At 37.3% G+C, this 18,457-nt stretch overlaps 1 protein-coding gene across 1 annotated transcript; it reads left to right on the forward strand.

Moving 5' to 3' along the window:
* Positions 1 to 11,438: 11,438 nt before the first annotated feature.
* Positions 11,439 to 12,636, forward strand: LOC149827945 (polygalacturonase inhibitor-like). Its single transcript, XM_090019740.1, has one exon. It carries the CDS (start codon positions 11,471 to 11,473, stop codon positions 12,494 to 12,496), a length of 1,026 nt encoding a protein of 341 aa, XP_089875866.1. The 5' UTR covers positions 11,439 to 11,470; the 3' UTR covers positions 12,497 to 12,636.
* The last annotated feature ends 5,821 nt before the right edge of the window (positions 12,637 to 18,457 follow it).

The following is an 18,457-nucleotide window of genomic DNA, read 5'->3' on the forward strand; positions in this document are numbered from 1 at the left end:
TATCTGGCCGAGTAACTGTGAGATAAATGAGACGCCCAACCAATCTTTGGAATTCACCAATGTCGGCTACTGGTTTTCCATTATTTGTCCTCAACTTGCTGCTGGAATCTACAGGGGTGTCTACAGGTTTGGCGCCAAGCATCCCTGTATCCTGAAGAAGGTCAAAAATATACTTTCTTTGGCAGATAAAGATTCCTTTACTTGAGTGAGCAACCTCTAAACCTATTATGTACCTGAGAGTTCCTAGGTCTTTTATCTCGAATTTATGATGAAGTCTCCTTTTGACTTGTTCAATCAAGGCTTCATCATTTTCTGTCATAATTATATCATCAACATATATGAGAACAATGGCAATTTTAGATCCCTGAATAGACACAAACATGGAATAATCAGCAAAACTTCTTTTAAAACCCATCTCACATAGAGCTCTGCTTAACTTAGCGAACCAGGCTCGAGGAGATTGCTTTAGCCCATAAAGAGCCTTTTTTAATTTGCACGCTACCTTTTTCTGGTCTTGGACCTGATATCCTAGAGGCAATTCTATATATATTTCCTCCTCAAGATCTCTGTGAAGAAAGGCATTTTTAACATCGGATTGGAACATTCTCCAGTTCTTATTTGTGGCTACTGATAAAAGAATTCTTATAGAATTCATTTTAGCTACGGGAGCAAATGTTTCATTATAATCTATTCCTTCTATTTGAGTGTAACCTTTTGCAACCAATCTGACTTTATACCTTTCAATGGTACCATCACTGTTGTACTTGATCTTATAGATCCAACGACATCCGACAAGTTTTTTTCATTCAGGGCGATTGACGATTTCCCAAGTACCATTTTTTTTCAGAGCCTGAATTTCTTCTTCCATAGATTTTCTCCACTCTGGGTCGAGATTGGCTTCTTGAAACGTGTTGGGTTCACAGTGAGCATAAACACTTAAGGCATAGGAGATATAAGATGATGAAAGGCCTTTAAGGGAAAGATAATTTTGGATGGGGTATGCTGTAGAGCGAGTGGTTGAAGATGAAGCCAAATAGGTATAAAAGTCATTCAACCACTCAGGAAGTCTGGAAATGCGACTGGATCTTCTAGTGGGAGCCACAGTATCAGTTGAGGTTGATTTATGAGAAATCGATTCATCAGCAATGCTTAAGTCTGACTCGATTTGGGTGTTGGAAGTCAAATTAGGTAAGGTTTGTAATTCGATAGACTCATAGTTTTGGACATTTGGAAGGATCAATTCGCATCCCTCCCCCTGCGGATGAACCTCATTGTCAAGGGTAACAGGCTCATGAAAAAAACATTCATTTAAAAAAAATGAACATCTCTGGAGATATACATTTTGTTTTGATGCGGATCAAAACATCGGTAACCTTTTTTAACTATAGAGTAACCCAAGAAAACACATTTGACTGACCTGGGTTCGAGTTTGTCTCTGTCTTTAGCTTGAAGGTGAACAAAAAATTTGCATCCGAAAACCCGCAAATGAGAAATAGATATGGGCTTATTGTAGACTACTTCCAGTGGCACACGTCCTTCAATAGCAGAGCTGGGCAAACGATTTGAAATGTAGCATGCTATTCTAATAGCCTTAGACTAGCATTCTTTTGGTATATTTTTTTCAAACATAATTGCTCTGGAAATATTCAGTAACTGACGATTTTTTCGTTCTGCGACTCCATTTTGTTGTGGGGTCCCGACACAAGAGTTTTGAGGTAAGATCCCATGTTTAAAAAAAAAATCTTTCATGTTAGTATTGACAAACTCACCCCCATTATCAGATCTCACCATCTTGATTTTCTTATCAAATTGGGTGAAGACAAGCGGATAAAAATCTGAGAAAACTCTTGAAACTTCACTTTTATTTTTAAGAAAATAAATCCACGTTGCCCGTGAGTGATCATCAATAAATGTAACAAAATAGTTGTACCCCAGATGTGAAGGTACTGGGGCAGGTCCCCAGACATCAGAATGTATCAAATGAAACATAAAATCAGACCTACTATGAGACTTAGAGAACGACAGTCGAGTTGCTTTGGCATACTCGCATGCGTCACATGCATTTGAAATAACTGATTTTGAACTTTGTATGAAGGATGGCCTAATCTAGTGTGCCACAACCTGCTCAACTCCTTGGCGTTGTATGCAACAAGAGCTTGAGCATCACTATCCAAAAAATATAGGCCATCGTGCTGCCGCCCTTTACCAATCACTTTCTGCGTCCTTTGATCCTGAAAAACCACATTATCAACAGAAAACACAACAACACAATCATGACTCCTGGTGATATGACTAACAAATAATAGACTAGCTGGAAATGTTGGAATATAAAGCACTTTTGACTTAGCATAGTTATCAAAAAAATAGGTCGAACTGATTCCTTCTATCGGGACTGTGCTTCCATCAACAATGCATACGATTTTCTTAGTAGTGTACCGAATGTCATGAAGTCATGATCCTTGTCCTGTCATGTGGTCGGACGCTCCAGTGTCCACAATCCATTTTCCAGGTAACATATTTGAGGTAAAGCAGTGAGAGATACCTAACGTGTTTTCATATGTTGATTCTGGCATTTCCACCTGATGTCCCTTGTTTAGTTATTGCAGAATGTTGGTAAGATCGGCAATGGATACAACATTGGTAGCATAGGGGCTTCTTGGATTAGTGAGTCCAGGGGCTTTAGGTGGTCTGCCGTGAAGCTCTCAACACCTGTCTTTAGTATGGCCAAACTTCTTACAATAAGTGCACCGAAACTTGGGCTTTTTCGAACTATCTTTCAGGTTAATACCAGCAGTGGTAGATGATGGCTGAAAAGCTTTGAATGCCATTTTTTCAGTTGCGACTTCAATGACTTGTGATGAAGAATTCATTATTTTTCGTCTGGTCTCCTCACGTTGAATGATAGAACACACCGTGTTAAGAGTAGGCAATGGTGTTGATATGAGCATTTGACTTCTCAGAGATTCATATTTTGGCTTGAGACCTGCCAACAACTTGAAGATCCGGTCTTCCTCTATATGTTTTTTAATGACCTCTAGATCAGTGGTGATTGGATGATATTGGGCAAGCTCGTCCCATAAGCCTCTGAGAGTCCCTAAATAAGTGTGGAAGGGTTTCTCTTGCCGAGTGAGAAGGGAAATTTCTTGCTGAATTTGAAAAATGTGTGCAAGATTATTTTGTTCACCGTATACATCATGTATATTTTCCCAGATTTCTTGGGCAGTTTCTACGAAAAGGAATCCTTCAACAATACTAGGATCCATGGAATTAAGAAGCAACAACATAACCAAATGATTAGCCGACTCCCATTCGTCATATCCAATATTATCTTGTGTTGGATGAGGTATTTTTCCTGTTATGTGTCCCAACTTTCCTTTGCCACTGAGAAACAGGCTAGCAGCTTTGGACCAACTAAGATAATTTGTTCCATTTAATGGAACAATAGTAATTTTGAGAGAGGGGTTCTGATCGTGGATTGTCAGTTTCATATTTCCAAGGCTTTGAGATGATGCATCCATGATGGCACACTCAAAAAGACTAATAAAATAAAAATCAAGGGCTGGGCAGGATAAAAAAGAACAAGGATACCTTGTGAAACAGGTGCTAATGGCAGTCCACCTCAATCCTGAAGCAATCAATTGTGCAAGGATGCGCATGATAAAAAAAGGGGCTCTTATGAGTGCTGATGCAGATAATAGTCCACCGTAAGGCTGAAGCAGTTAGCTGTGCAGGCATATACAAGATCAAAGAAGGGGCTTTGATACCATGTTGAGATAACAAGAAGCAATACAAAGAGATAGACAGAGTCACACAGCATGTACGTGGTTCAGCCAATGTGGCCTACATCCACAGAGAAACCCCAAATCACTCTTTATTTTGTTATGTTTTCTGGTTACACAGTATATTGGTTAAATAGCCAACGAAGGGCTATGAGTCAACCACAATACATAAGGTAACAACCTCCCAAAATATAAGGAGCCCAGGATAAAGAAGACTTGCTAAAAATAAGGGGCGTGACCCTTATCCACAACGATGCCAACAATGTCCCGTCACAGAGAGAGAAAGAGCGTCGTTTTATGTGTGTCCCGTTAGAGAGAGAGCGTCGTTTTGTGTCTGCAGCCTATGTCCAGACTTAGAGAGAGAGAGAGAGAGAGAGAGAAAGACTCGTTTTGTGTCTGCTGCCCTGCCTGTGTCCCGTCAGAGAGACAGAGAGCCATGTTTTGTGTTATGTCCCCGTCACAGAGAGTCGTTTAGTGCCTCTGCCTATGTCTCCCGTCACAGAGAGAGAAAGAGCGTTGTTTGGTGGTATGTGTCCCATTAGAGAGAGAGAGCGTTGTTTTGTGTCTGTTGCCTGTGTCCAGACACAGAGAAAGAGAGAGTCATTTTGTGTCTGTTGCCCTACTTGTATCCCGTCAAAGAGAGAGAATGTGGTTTTGTGTTATGTCACTGTCACAGAGAGTTGTTTAGTGTTATATTCTGAAGAGAGAGAGAGAGAGAGAGAGAGAGAGAGAGAGAGAGAGAGAGAGAGAGAGAGAGAGAGAGAGAGAGAGTCGTTTAGTGTTATGTCCTGTGAGAGAGAGAGAGAGAGAGTCGTTTAGTGTTATGTCCTGTGAGAGAGAGAGAGCGTCGTTTTGTGTTATGTCCCCGTCACAGAGAGAGTCATTTAGTGCCTCTGCTTATGTCCTTCCTCAGATATATATAAAGAGAGAGGGATATACAACCAACTCATGACCTTCATCAAAAGCAAGTTATCTACAACCAATTTTGTAGGTTTGTCCTTCCATTCTCCATCAAATACATCTTGGATAATTGACTCAGGAGCTAGTAATCATATTCTCGCTTCTTTTGAGTTTTTTGACAAATATAAAATATCCACTATTCATGTCAAACTCTCAAATGGGTCATCCGTGGGTTCATCACATCAAGATGGGTCATCTGTGGGTTCATCACATCAAGGTTTGGTGAAAATTTTATATTCAATCTCCTTGTAAAATGCTTTGTGTATTCTTTTGTTTAAATTCAATTTGATTTTTGTTAGCCAGTTAACCAAATCCTTGAATTGTTCAATCATTTTTTTCTTAACTTGTGTGTCATTCAGGACCTAGCATCGAAGACAAAGATTGGTGTGCATGATCGAAGAGTGAGATGGGTTGTACATGTTGAATGTCTCACCACATCTTATTGCATCATTATCATCTCGCATGAACAACCCGAGTATTTGGCATTAATGACTTGGACATCCCTCGACTATTCACATGATTTTTTTTAAATATGATTCTAAAATTCTTCTAGACATTTCATGTCATAGTGATGTGTGTTATCGTGATAAACAGACAAGGTTATGTTTTGGTTTAAATGAAATATCTACAAAAAATGTTTTTGAGTTGGTGCATGTTGATATTTGGGGTCCCTACTCTCAAAGCTCCTTAAATGGGCACCATTACTTTTTCACTTTGGTAGATGATTTTTCTTGATGTGTTTGGGTGTACTTGATGCGTCATAAAAGTGAAACAAAATATCTACTTCTGAATTTTATTTATATGATCCAAAAACAGTTTCAATATCATATTAAATCTATTAGATCTGATAATGGGTCAATTTTTTTTTCTCATAAGGTTTAAAGTTTTTTTGAAAACAATAGAATTAATCATTAACATAGCTGTGTATCCATATGATGCACATCATCCTAAAGATCCGAACATTGAAGATGAATTGAATTCTAAATCCAATTCACCAGACCCGATCCAAGATGTGACTAGTGGCAGATCCAAATGTGCAGGACCATCTAAGTCCAATTGGATCTCCGACACTATAAAATATATTTGCTTATCATATTTCAAGTGTCCATATATAGTTCTATTTTGATGTTTGATTTCATTTTTACATGTTTGGAACCATATTAGACTTTGTCTCGCATTTTTTTTTAAGTGTTGGATTATACAAATTCGGATAGTTCTAGTGTCCTGTAGGATTATTTTGTGGTAATAAAGGGTGTATGGGGTTCCAGGGTAGTTTTAATTTTTATCGTATTTTATTTTTATGTAATTTTGTTTGCAGGTTCAATTCATAGCATCGTTTAAATCTAAGCTAAGATCCAAACCCAAATAGGACCCCTAGTTGGCGCCACCCATATGTGGTCAAGTTTAGCCCTTTTTTGAATTTTCTTTTGACTTTGAAAGTCAAAAGAGTTGTTGAAAAGGGAATTCAAAGCTATGTGCAAAAATAATGAAAATTCAAAATAGCCTTGAAAATGGGATGCTTTGAAAAGACCCTCACATTATGAAGCTTCTTTTTTTGGAGCTTAAGAATCCAAAGGGGGGTTCGACCAGAGGGTGGCTATTCTTGTTTTAAAGAAAAAGAAAATTCTGGAAATCATGGCGATTTGAGAAAGGAGACTCCATTTGAAATTTTTGAAATTGTGGAAGAGGGAAGTAAGAAGGTCTGAGATTTGAGAAGATGGATTTCTTCTTGGTTTGGGAAGGTTGTTGTGCGTTGGCTGAACTCATGGAAGTGCTGAAGAGTTTTCTGAACTTGTTGCTATAAACAAGATAACATCTTCCAACTAGTTATCTTTGGTTATTTTGTGTATTGCATAGTTGCTGGCCTTCATATGATAGATTGCCTATTAAAATTTATGAGATTATTTCTCAAAATATTAGTAAAATTGTTCTTGTGATTCTGTTATTCTAAATCTCATTTTTCGTTAATGCATGTTTGCGTTTTTATTGAATCTTGTTTCTGCAAAAAAAACTCGTTTCTACACTCGGGTTTCTCTAACATAGTTCCAGTGTTTCGATCATGTCTCCCTAAATACAAGTCCAAATCAGGTGATAGTTAAATTTTTGGAAAGCTAAGATCCCACTCGTCAAGTTTGTTGTTTACCATTTATCCTAAATCATTTTTGTTTGTCCATGAAAATTCCTAGAAAGTTTCTAACGTTTGGACAAGACTAGAGTTTTGTCTGGTGTTTTGCATTTCTGCTATTGTTTTGTGTTTTCATTGTATCTCCTTATCTGTTGCATAAAAATTCATGAGACATAACTTGTTGGAAAGCTAACGTTTGGCTCTTCATGTTTGATGTTTAGAGTTTTCCCTGATTCATTTTCATTGAGTGTTGAAAATCTTTGAAAAAGTTTAGTTCGTTGCATGTGACCTGAGTTAGCCTCTGTTGTTTGAAGTTTCTGACAGAGTTTCGTATTTCTATCATAACTTGTTCATTTTAGCATTGTTTGTTGGACCGATTGAAGTTCTGGAATTGTTACATCTTGAAGCATCACTTTCATTTTTTGATATTTTGTTGAATCGACTATCTACTACTTTGAATAGTTGCTTGATTGTCAGCATGCTCCATATCCTATTTTGCAATTCATATATTTTAGAATAGAAAATACAACAACATAAATTGAATGTAAATTCCATAAAATTGATCAGAAAATTGGAATTTTTAAGTCGTTGGAAATATAAAAAAATCTTGAACAACTTTTCTGTTGGGAGTTTTCCCAGACTCTGTCGTCTGAGGGTCCAAAATCCCTCTCAAAGTTGTCGAACGGCTCACTGAGCTGTTTCGAGTGTCCTGTCTATCTATCCCAAAAAAACCACTATATCTCGAACAACATAGATCCAAATTTTGTGATCTTGGATTTGTTGGAAAGGCGTGTCTATCACGTATATTTCCTGTGTTGGCCATCTCTGTCGAAACAAAGTACTACTACTTCAAATTTTAGAGTGTTTGAGTCCTGTCCGGACTCACCTGTCATAGATTTAGCTTATGCGCGTGGAGATCCATTTGGATGTCAGATCGTGAATCGACTCATACGTCGATTATACATCACCACTCCTCAACAAAATGATATTTCAGAACAAAAACATCAATATTTGTTAGAAGTATCTAGAGCTCTAATGTTTCAAGCTAGTCTACCATTCAATTTTTGGGGTGAATGTGTCTTAACATATGCTTACTTGATCAATCACACTCCTACTCCTTGTTTAGGAGACCTATCACCTTATGAGGTTTTGTTCAATCGAAAACCGACTTTCAATTATCTCAAAGTTTTTGGGTTTTAGTGTTATGCTACTAACAAAGATCAAAATAAATCCATGTTTGATCCAAGAACCAAAAGACATTTTCATTGGTTATTCTTTTGGACAAAAAGCTTACAAAGTATACAATTTGGAATCTCACTCAACATTTTTCATTCGTGAAGTTATTTTTTGTGAATCAACCTTTACAAATCATACAATTACACAGGGTGACAATAACATAGTATTGCCAATCCCTACATCCATTGATGAATTCTCTACAGATCATGATCAACTTGAAAATAATTTTGCTTCAACATTCACATCTGAAAATACCATTTCTCAAAGTAACCATAGTACCCAATTACCTGATGTTGAACCAAATATTTGAAGATCGGTTTGAGAAAAACATTCTTCTGTCATGCTAAGAGACTTTTATTGTATAATTACTCAATCTGATCATAATCCAATCGAAACATTGACCAATGGAAAAAGAGGTACACATTTTCCCTTAGTCAATTGTGTCTTCTTCCAAAAGTTTTTTGCATCACATCAAAAATTTCTTCTATCCATCTTTGTTGTAGATGAACCCACTTCATTCTATCGAGTAGTTCAAGATGATTGTTTGTGTGATGCTATGAGTAGGAAAATACAACCTTTAGAGGTGAACAACACTTGATCCGTCACTCCTCTTCCAAACAGAGTGAAACCTGTTAAGTGTAAATGGGTATTTAAGATAAAATATAACTTTGATGGTTCTATTGAGTGATACAAGGCACAACTTGTGGCAAAAGGATACTCCCAACAAGAAGAACTAGATTATCATGAGATATTTGCTTTAGAGACAAAATTAGTTTCAGTTCGATGTCTCCTTGTTGTTGCAGCCATCAAAAATTGGTCTCTTCATCAAATGGATGCACACCATGCCTTCTTACATGGTGATCTCGATGAAGATGTTTACATGGAATTACCTCTAGGGATTGGCAAACAGGGGGGAGAATTTAGTATCTAAACTCAACAAATCATTATATGACCTCAAACAAGCACCTAGAAATTAGTTTTCAAAATTCTCCTCTACCTTGACTCAATATATTTTTTCTCAGTCTAAAGCTGACTACTCTTTATTCACATTTTGCAAGGACAATGTGTTTATAGCTCTTTTGGTTTATGTGAATGATCTGGTGATAGCAGAAAATGATGATGCAACTATCATTGAGTTAAAAAAAATATCTAAATTAGATTTTTTATATGACAGATTTGGGTTCGTTAAAATATTTTTTGGGAATAGAAGTATCCAGATACAAGTCTGAAATATATTTAACTCAAAAAAATATGCCTTGGATATCTTAGATAAAGCAGGTATGCTGAAATCCAAGCCAATTGATTTTTCAATGGATCAAAAGTTATTTTTGACGTCCTCTGATGGTGAAGAGTTGAAAGATCCCTCCATCTATAGAAGATTGGTTGGACGTTTAATATATCTAACCATTACGCATCCCGATATCATGTATGCAGTTCACATTCTAAGAAGGTTTATGCAAATGCTAAGAAAACCTCATATAGAGGTTGCACTTCGTGTGATACGTTATTTAAAAAAGGGTCCAGGCCAAGGAATTATGCTATCAGTCATGTCTGATCTTCACGTGAGAGCTTATTGTGACTCTGATTGGGTTAGATGTTTAGAGTCCAGAAAATCAGTAACTGGGTATTATATTTTTTTGGAAAAAAGTCCAATTTCATGAAAAAACAAGAAAAAAGCACGGCAGAAGTTGAGTATCAGACCATGACAAATGCTACTTGTGAAATAACATGACTGATGTTTCTCTTTAAAAACCTTTAAGTAAAGCTGATGTGGCCCAATGATCTTATGTGTGATAATCAAGCAACTATTCACATTGCTGTCAACCCTGTTTTTCATTAGAGAACTAAATAGATAGATATTGATGGCCATCTTATTTGAGAAAAACTCATCAAAGGTGTCATCCAAACAAGATATGTCAAAAGATCATATTGCAAATATTTTTACCAAAGCTCTGGAAAAAGAACAATTCTTGTGTCTCACAAACAAACTGAGAGTTTCGGATCTACACTCTCTAGTTTGAGGGGGAGTGTTGAGATCAGGATAAGATCTAGATCTATCCTTATCCAATCAAATTTCCTTTACTTAAAGAAATTGTGATCATCGTAATTTCCTCTGAGTAAGGAGAATCGTGATTTGTTGTAACCTGTAAAATCTATATAAATAGTGTAATGTTGATAAATGAGATTAAGAGAAAATCTTTTCACTTACGTGCTTTTATAAAAACTTCACACTGTTCACACAATTTGACTTAGTACCAGAGCTTCTTTTGAGCTCTAGACTATCTTGGTTTTAGGCGTGGGTGGATGAGACATCAAGATTCTTTGTCGTTAGTTTTGGTGGTAATCATAAGTTAATGTATGGCGTCTTCACCAATATTTAGCATTGTTTCACTTGCACCCAATTCGGTGATTTAGTGGAATACCTTCTTTAGTTTCATTTCAATTAAGTTAGTTCAAAACAATTATCCTCTATAGAAGTCACAAATTCAATCAGTAATGTGTAGTCAAGAATTGATAAATTACTATGTGGGATGGTTCATCGCCTCTCATGAATCAGTATATCGTTGATGAGAATCAGTCTTATCTAAACCTGGATTTTCTTGTTTCGAAAGAGAGTATCAATTGGCTCTATGTTGGATCAAGGCCGTTGTTACCAAACCGGTTCTTGGCTATACCGCAGCTCGTGAGTCTTTCATAGTTTTTGCATTGCTATCGTATTCATAGTTTTTGTCAATTGATTTCCTCTCCTCCTTTGACTATAGGCATAGGCCTGAGTGGCTAGCCATGTAATTTCGTGTCTTTTTCTTTTTCTATTTATCTTGTTTTCTACTTGGTTTTTCTTGTGAGTTTTATTACAGAAAAAACAACAAATTTTTTTTTTATCCCTAAACGTGATCACAAGCACAGACTAAAATGGGGAGGGAGTGATTGATATTCTTAGACTCATCTCCACAGTCAACACTCAAAGTGACTTGTAAGTCCAATGAGACGGCTGAAACCGTGTGACAGTAAAATCTGCGTACTCCGAAGCCAGCCATCTTCGTCAGCACTTCTTAAAAAGAACAAAATGAAAATGTCAGGTGGACCCCGCAACTACACCCAAAGATGAGTCAACCCAACCCATACAGGCAGCTGTTGGAAACCACGGCTGACAGGCTGTAAGGGAAAGATGAAGAATATGGTAGAGCCCTTCCTTTTTAATGTTCAAACTTAGGGTAGAGCCTTCCTTTGGATTAGAACCCGGAAAGCATAGATCTTCTACTTTGTCCAACCCTGCTATTTTCTCTTAATCAAAATGAATAGGAAGGAATTCCATAAAACTATAAATATGAAGCACTTGTCACAAAGACCTATACCCCAATAGAAGAATATGGCCTTTTCACCTTCATCTTCTCCCTTTCTTCTCTCCCTCCTCTTCCTCACCCTGTGTTTGTCTTCTCATTTCGTCCCTTCCCTCTCTGCAGATCGTTGCAACCCTGATGACAAAGCTACTCTCCTGGAAATCAAGAAGGCCATGGGAGACCCTTACCTTCTCATCTCTTGGGACCCCAAGGTCGACTGCTGCAAATGGCTCACAGTCACCTGTGACCCCAAGACCAACAGGATCTCCCAGCTCGAGATTTTCGCCGGAAACGTAACCGGCACGATCTCGCCATCAATCGGAAAACTGAAGACTCTCACTCAGCTTGTGATGCGCAAGCTCAACAAGCTCTCCGGCCCGATCCCGCTGCCGATCTGCGGCCTCACCGGGCTCAATTTCCTCCGGCTCGACTGGAACCAGCTCACCGGCACGATCCCGGCTTGCCTATCCAACTTGCAGGCGCTCACCTACCTGGACCTCTCCTTCAACCAACTCACAGGCCAGATCCCACCAAGCTTGTCACTGCTCCCTAAGCTCCAGGCACTGCACCTGGACCGCAACCAGCTCACCGGATCCATACCCGAATCCTTGGGGCATTTCCGAGGGTCGGTCCCGGACCTCTTTCTGTCAAACAACAACCTCACCGGAGAGGTCCCGGCATCGTTGGGCAACATGAATTTCGAAAGGATTGATCTCTCTAGGAACAGGTTGGAGGGGAATGCTTCATGGCTGTTTGGATCGTGGAAGAAGACGCAGCTGCTCGACATATCCAGGAACCTATACATCAGCTTTGACTTCTCTATAGTGAGCTTCCCCAACACGCTGATTGAGCTGCACATAGAGCACAACGAGATCTACGGCGTCATTCCCAACCAGATCCTGGAGCTCAACAATCTGCGAGTGCTCAACGTGAGCTACAATCGACTGTGTGGCAGTATTCCACAGGGCCCTGTCATGCAGCGTTTCGACGAGTACTCCTTCGACCACACCAATTGCCTGTGCGGCCCCCCTTTAACTTACCCTTCTTGTTCCTAGAGAGAGAGAGAGAGAGAGAGAGAGAGGTCAAGTAGAATAAAGTGGAAAATGTAATGGATTGGCTTTACGTATGCCATCCCATCTGTGGTGGAGCAAGAAAAAATAAGTTTCATGGTTTAATGAGTGGTGATTAAAAAGTATTGTGTTGAAAAGATATGGCAATATAAGAAGGTGGGAAAATGGGAAGATACCCGACCCCGTATCAGATGCACTTTTTTCAAAAAAATTGATGTTCTTAGAAATTCTAACCTCACAGATGTGTTCTACGTGCTTGTTTCAATCATTTGATTCCAAGGTTCCATTTTTTATGAAAGAATATTATGGCGGATCAAGTGCAATCACCCTGCTTGACTGACTGCCGTTCATCTATGGGATACAGCCAGTCAGCTGTGACATCTAACAGATGGTGGAGGGTACTAAAGTTTTCAATGTAATTGTACCTGATCTGCTGTCATCTCTGGATGGGCTTAACAAATGTAGCTATCTTGGCAGGGTGTGGATAGGGTTAAAGTTTGCTACATACCATATAAAAATTTATTTATTTTTGGATAATTAGGTTGAGGCTAGGCAGACCCCGACCAGTACGAGATAAAAAATTTATTTTAGTATTTCATAACTAAAATTGGTATTTCAAATAAGTGTTTTGGTATACTAGTGCCTATTTTGGGAAAAACTATTTCAGTGTGTTGTGGGATGATTCTATACTTGCAATTAAATTTTATACAACATAAAATTATGTTGTTTCATTCCTAGTATATTATAGATTGTGTTATTTTAAATTAGATCATGAAAATTCATATTTATGTAGATTATTTTATGAAAAACTTGCAATAAATATAATTTTTTATGTGAAAAGAAATGTCCTGTTTTCACAGGCTCAAATACTTCTCAAGAACTTTATCGTATGCCCAAACAATTTGGCAAAAAGTTTTTAAATTTTAGAGAGACATTCTAGACACATAGAAGAAGTCTCAGAAGATATTTTGGCTATGTTCGAGTCTATATGAGAAAGTACATCCTCCAAAAGTCAGAACAAAAATTTTGTATACAATTATGTTGTTTTGTAGATTTTATTTCTCTTAATCTATTTTATGGCTATTTCTAAAAATTTGATGTGTGAGATTACATATTAAAAAACTTTCAATAAAAATTTGATGCACAAAAATTATGAAAGGTGACTCCCAAAGCTGAAAATTTCTGAAGCACAACCTTTCCAAGAACATTAACAGGCTGCAATTCATGAATTTTAATTCATAGTTGGGATGAGGTTTAGACCTAATCTTGGTGAGAAAGTGTTTTAGATATGTCCAATTATCTACAATAATTTTTACAATTTTTTTTTATTTCTTTAAAATTTCTAACTGATACTTCTTTGGAGGGATTGAATTAGACAAGCTAATTTAGGAGCAAAAATATCAGTTTCGATAAATTATTTCTCTCTCCCTTATCTAAACTCTGATTGATGCAAGGTTTATGAATATGCTTATTTAACACACCTATGCATTTACTGTAAAAATATCAGATTTTTACTCACTGTAGTTTGACTGTGACAAAATTTATACTGATTTGAAACTCTTGTGATTTTGATGCTCTAGTTCTGAAAGTGAAACAATGGGACATAGTTTAGTCCTAGAACTGAACCAAATGAATACATTAATTATTACATATTAGTATGTGTTCTCATTGATGTTTATGATATGCACTTTGTTAGTTATGCATGCTTTTATGTTATGATATTTAACATGAGTTAATATATTACATGTGTTCATATTAAATAGCATGATTATGATATGCATGTGATATGAGTAAATGCATATAGGGCCATGACATGCAACATGTGTGTGTATGGTACATATGGAGTAGTACATGCATAAAGTTGTGAAATAGAGCATGTGGCCATGTGATGCTTGCATATGATATGATAATGATTAAGTGCAACATGCCATGATTGTGCATAGAATGATCATAAAACTTGTCGTGTGTGTATGATGCATAAAACTATAAAAAATAATATGTATGAATATTGTTTCTAAAAAATATACCGAAGACATAGAGTGTGGGTGGTCTACCAAACTGAACTGACTTATGGCCTTAATAAAAAGAACTCATACAAATTTTAGACGATGGCTACCGAAATCAGTGAATTATGGGCGTTGGCTGCTAAAATTGCAAGATTGTGGATCACATTTATGGGCATTAGGTATCAAATCAATTCTGTTTGTTGCCAATGGAGGAGCTTCTATCAGCATTTGACTGCTCTTAATGGGATTCTAACTCAGTCAATTACTTAGTTAAATTAAAATACATAGCATAATATACTTTAAATTGTCTGGTCTGGGTTATAGTTGTTCTTTGTGTACCCAGTAAAACTTTTAAAAAAGAGAAACAACACAATAGTTGAGTAGGAAGACTTTTCAAATATTGCATTCATTTTTATAATTATATTTGTGTTGAAAGCATACTCTTGATCATGTTGATAGTTAACTATGATATGTCTTGATATCTTGTCACTTGAACTTAACTGTTTTGGTTATTTAGTTAAATATTTATAATTATTGATAACATGTGCATATATGCTTCATATTATGTATATGCCCTATTGATGTATTTTTCTATTGAGATTATAGAAGACTGACTCTTATTTTTTAAAATGAATAAATATAGAATAATTGAGCTGGAGCAATTGCAGAATGTTGTGGTAGTGCCATGTGAACAAATTATGGATCCTTGGGAGACTTTTGATTTTTATATATGCTTATTTCATTTAGTTTAGACTTTTAAACAATTGATTTATGGAATAAATGGTTTAGATTTAATTATGGTTTGATAGAGATGTCTTTATATACTTATAACTCGCCTAGAATATTTAACTGATTTCAAAATAATATTTTTGTTATGATTTTAAACTTTTTAAATAAAAACGGTTTTATCAAATAGGCATCTTGTCTCAAATTCGGTTCTAAGAAGCTATAAAATGCTAGATCTTGCACAAGATAACTCATTAGAGCTTGATTCGGTTAAGCCAATGTCATAAATGAGGCCCTGTATTTAAAAAAAATTACATATTTTTTGGGTTAAAATTTTGGAGCATTACAAACAATTATCTTGATTTTACTTTAACGTGTAAGGAAGATAAACAAATTATCAACATTGTGCCATGGGACAGTAAGTCTTCTGGAGCTTGATCATTGGCCTTGAGCATGTCGACAACATGTCCCAACACATATCAGGTCGCATCAGTGTAGGTCGTCTGATGCAGGAGATCTCTTAAGGAAAAACCGCAAACTGTCATTGATAGACAAGGATGTAGAGAGATTCAAGGACGACAAATCAGATCAATAAACAACAAAGCTTTGAAAGACCTAAGTGACATATTGCAAGAATAGGAAAGTTGTGACATGGAAAAGGGTCACCAAAAGATCAATCAGAGTTTTTTCTTGGCCCTTCCAAGAACTTTGAAAGACATCAACATGAATTCATTAGAGGCAAGGAAGTTTAACACTTTCATTTGAACCATTCCATAATATGTACTCGATGAGTGTGGGGTGGGCAAGCTCCTTTGGCTTTCCTTTCTTCTTCATCAAGCAGTCAAATTCGGATTTGCTAGGAGTGAAGAAGACAAACACAAATGCTAGTGTAGGAGAGCCTGATGTAGTAGTAGAGAAATAATGCAGACCAAAATCTTTAAGACCCTACATCGAACCCACCACACCAATCAATCAAAGTGAATCTTAGTGTAGAAGAACCCGACTCAGCTCCAAGCATTTGAATCTTGCAAACAGTTTCATGTATAGATTATTCAGATCTGAGACCCAAGGTCCATCTGATGCAGTCCACCTCAACCAAGTGAGACACATGTCAAATGTCATCATATCATATGTGCAAGCCACCTTAGCTAGGTGGGACCCATGCCAAGGGCACCCTTATGTGGTCTTTACTGCAAGTAGGACCCACATGAGGGAGTGCCCCTCCTTTCATTGGTCAAGGACACAAAGAAGGCCCACCCTTTTTGGTGCTCAGTCATGGTAAATGGCACAGGCCCTCATACAATCCTCTTGAATACCTCCCTATAGAACCGTGAAATCCTTTGGGTTCCCTCCTTAATGGACTTTGAAAGCTCAAATAAATCTTATGAATTTGTCTCTCTATAAATGAGTCAAGGGAGGTCTCATCTAAGAATAGGTTTATCTATCTTAGGCTTCTTATAAATTAATTTTTCTTGTATCATGTGTAGATATTATGAGGCTCATTCTACCTTATGTGAAATTCACCTTGTCGAGGAGTTTTTCATGACTTGCAATGAAGATAGACAAATTAAGCAATGTGAGTCTTGTAATTTGAAAATTGTAAAAATTGATGACGTATGTGTCAACTCCCTATTTGACCCGGGAGGAGCACTTGCTAACATGTGTCCTCGATATAGTGAAGATTTCAAAATGTTATACATGGTTGATCTTCATGGTGTACCTTCTGAAAATGCAGCCACAACGTGCGAGAAGCTCACTAAAAGTGCACGCTATTATGGTTATGTACAACACCAAAGTCACTATGTTGTGTCAAGCGGTAGGACAAAAATTGAGTTGTTGTTTCTATTAGTGATGAGGATGCGACAGTATGGTTTTTTAGCCCAATTGAATGAGGGCCATCACCTTAAAAAATAACTGACAATAGAGTATGGCCATGCTCTATTAATCACTCATGTTCTTGATTGCTTGCTTCAAGAGATGGATGGTAGAAGCCTCTTGCTTGCTTGCCTCAAGAAATGGATGGTGGAAGCCTTTGCTATCATAAATCATCTTCACTTTTTGGCTTACTACTTGAATGTTCCTATCTTTACGTAAGAAGCACCTATTAAAAGAGTTGCTGGAAAACCCAAACGCGGGGTGAAGATCTATGAGCTCTGTAATTATCTAGTGAGGGTTCTAGTTTTTGAAGGTGGAAGGAGCCTTTCAGATCCTTTTGTTGAGGTCTCTACTAGTTGCATATGGCTTCAAAATAATAACACACCTTACCAACTGGAATCCCCAACCCTTGCAAGCACATTAGTAGCATACCTAAACTCTAGTGAGTCTTAACTGCATTCTATAAAACCCAAAACCCTTCAGCTTCAAAAAATTTTCCAGCCCAAACCGTGATGAATCTAGTTATGAAATTTGGGCAAAAGGTTCTCCAAGTTGTCTCTAGCCCACCAACCAAATTTCGTTATTTGTTGAGGTTTCAGTACAAAGAACTCAATTTTTTAGTTCAGCTCGTTAGTATCCAAATCTAGTCTATCCTGCAAATTTAGTCTATCATGTACCTTCCTGAATTTTCACATAACTTCAAAAAACCATATCTCCATGTTTTAGTGACCTCTGACCTTGATTTTTTTTACCAAACCATTCCTAAGGTGTTTAAAATCAGCCCCCCAAAATTTAATATTTTTTATTACACCTTTTAAGAGCACCAATTTTTCTTCCCAAGTCTATTTGAACTAACTTGACTTACTTATCCCGAGTCCATTGAGCCTAAGCCCCTTACCTTAGTCAGACCATGTCTAGATAATTGAGAAGGATAGGTGTAGGGGTGAGACCTTAATAGGTAGACAAATAACAAGAGATGAAGTGGAGTTACATGAAAGCACAATTACTGTGGTAGAAGACTTGAGTTTGCATCTCAGTGAAAGCACCAACAAGGAGAAGACCGTCTTGGGAGTGCGACTCATAGTGTTTGGATTAATCTCATTCACTAATTTTTATTTGAGTGAAAACGAAAAATGAATCCACCACCGACAAAGTGAGCTTCCCTCTCTGAAGGCTCACAAGTGCAGATGGCTCGTGTGTTGGAAGTACGTACTAGTGCCACATGGTGTTCAAGGTTGGAAGATAGTTCGCCAAACAATACAAAGGATCACACCAACGTTAGAGATTGATAACAACCTTAGTAGAGAAACCTGCCTAGTAGGCTAGGCAAATCTCAAGG

The sequence above is a fragment of the Nuphar pumila genome, chromosome 10 (genome assembly GCF_984573655.1).
Source record: "Nuphar pumila chromosome 10, dmNupPumi1.hap1.1, whole genome shotgun sequence".
In the NCBI taxonomy this organism is placed as follows: domain Eukaryota; kingdom Viridiplantae; phylum Streptophyta; class Magnoliopsida; order Nymphaeales; family Nymphaeaceae; genus Nuphar; species Nuphar pumila.

Bases quoted from the DNA above. Each gene is read 5' to 3' on its own strand.
- LOC149827945 (XM_090019740.1), top strand. From the start codon at position 11,471: ATGGCCTTTTCACCTTCATCTTCTCCCTTTCTTCTCTCCCTCCTCTTC.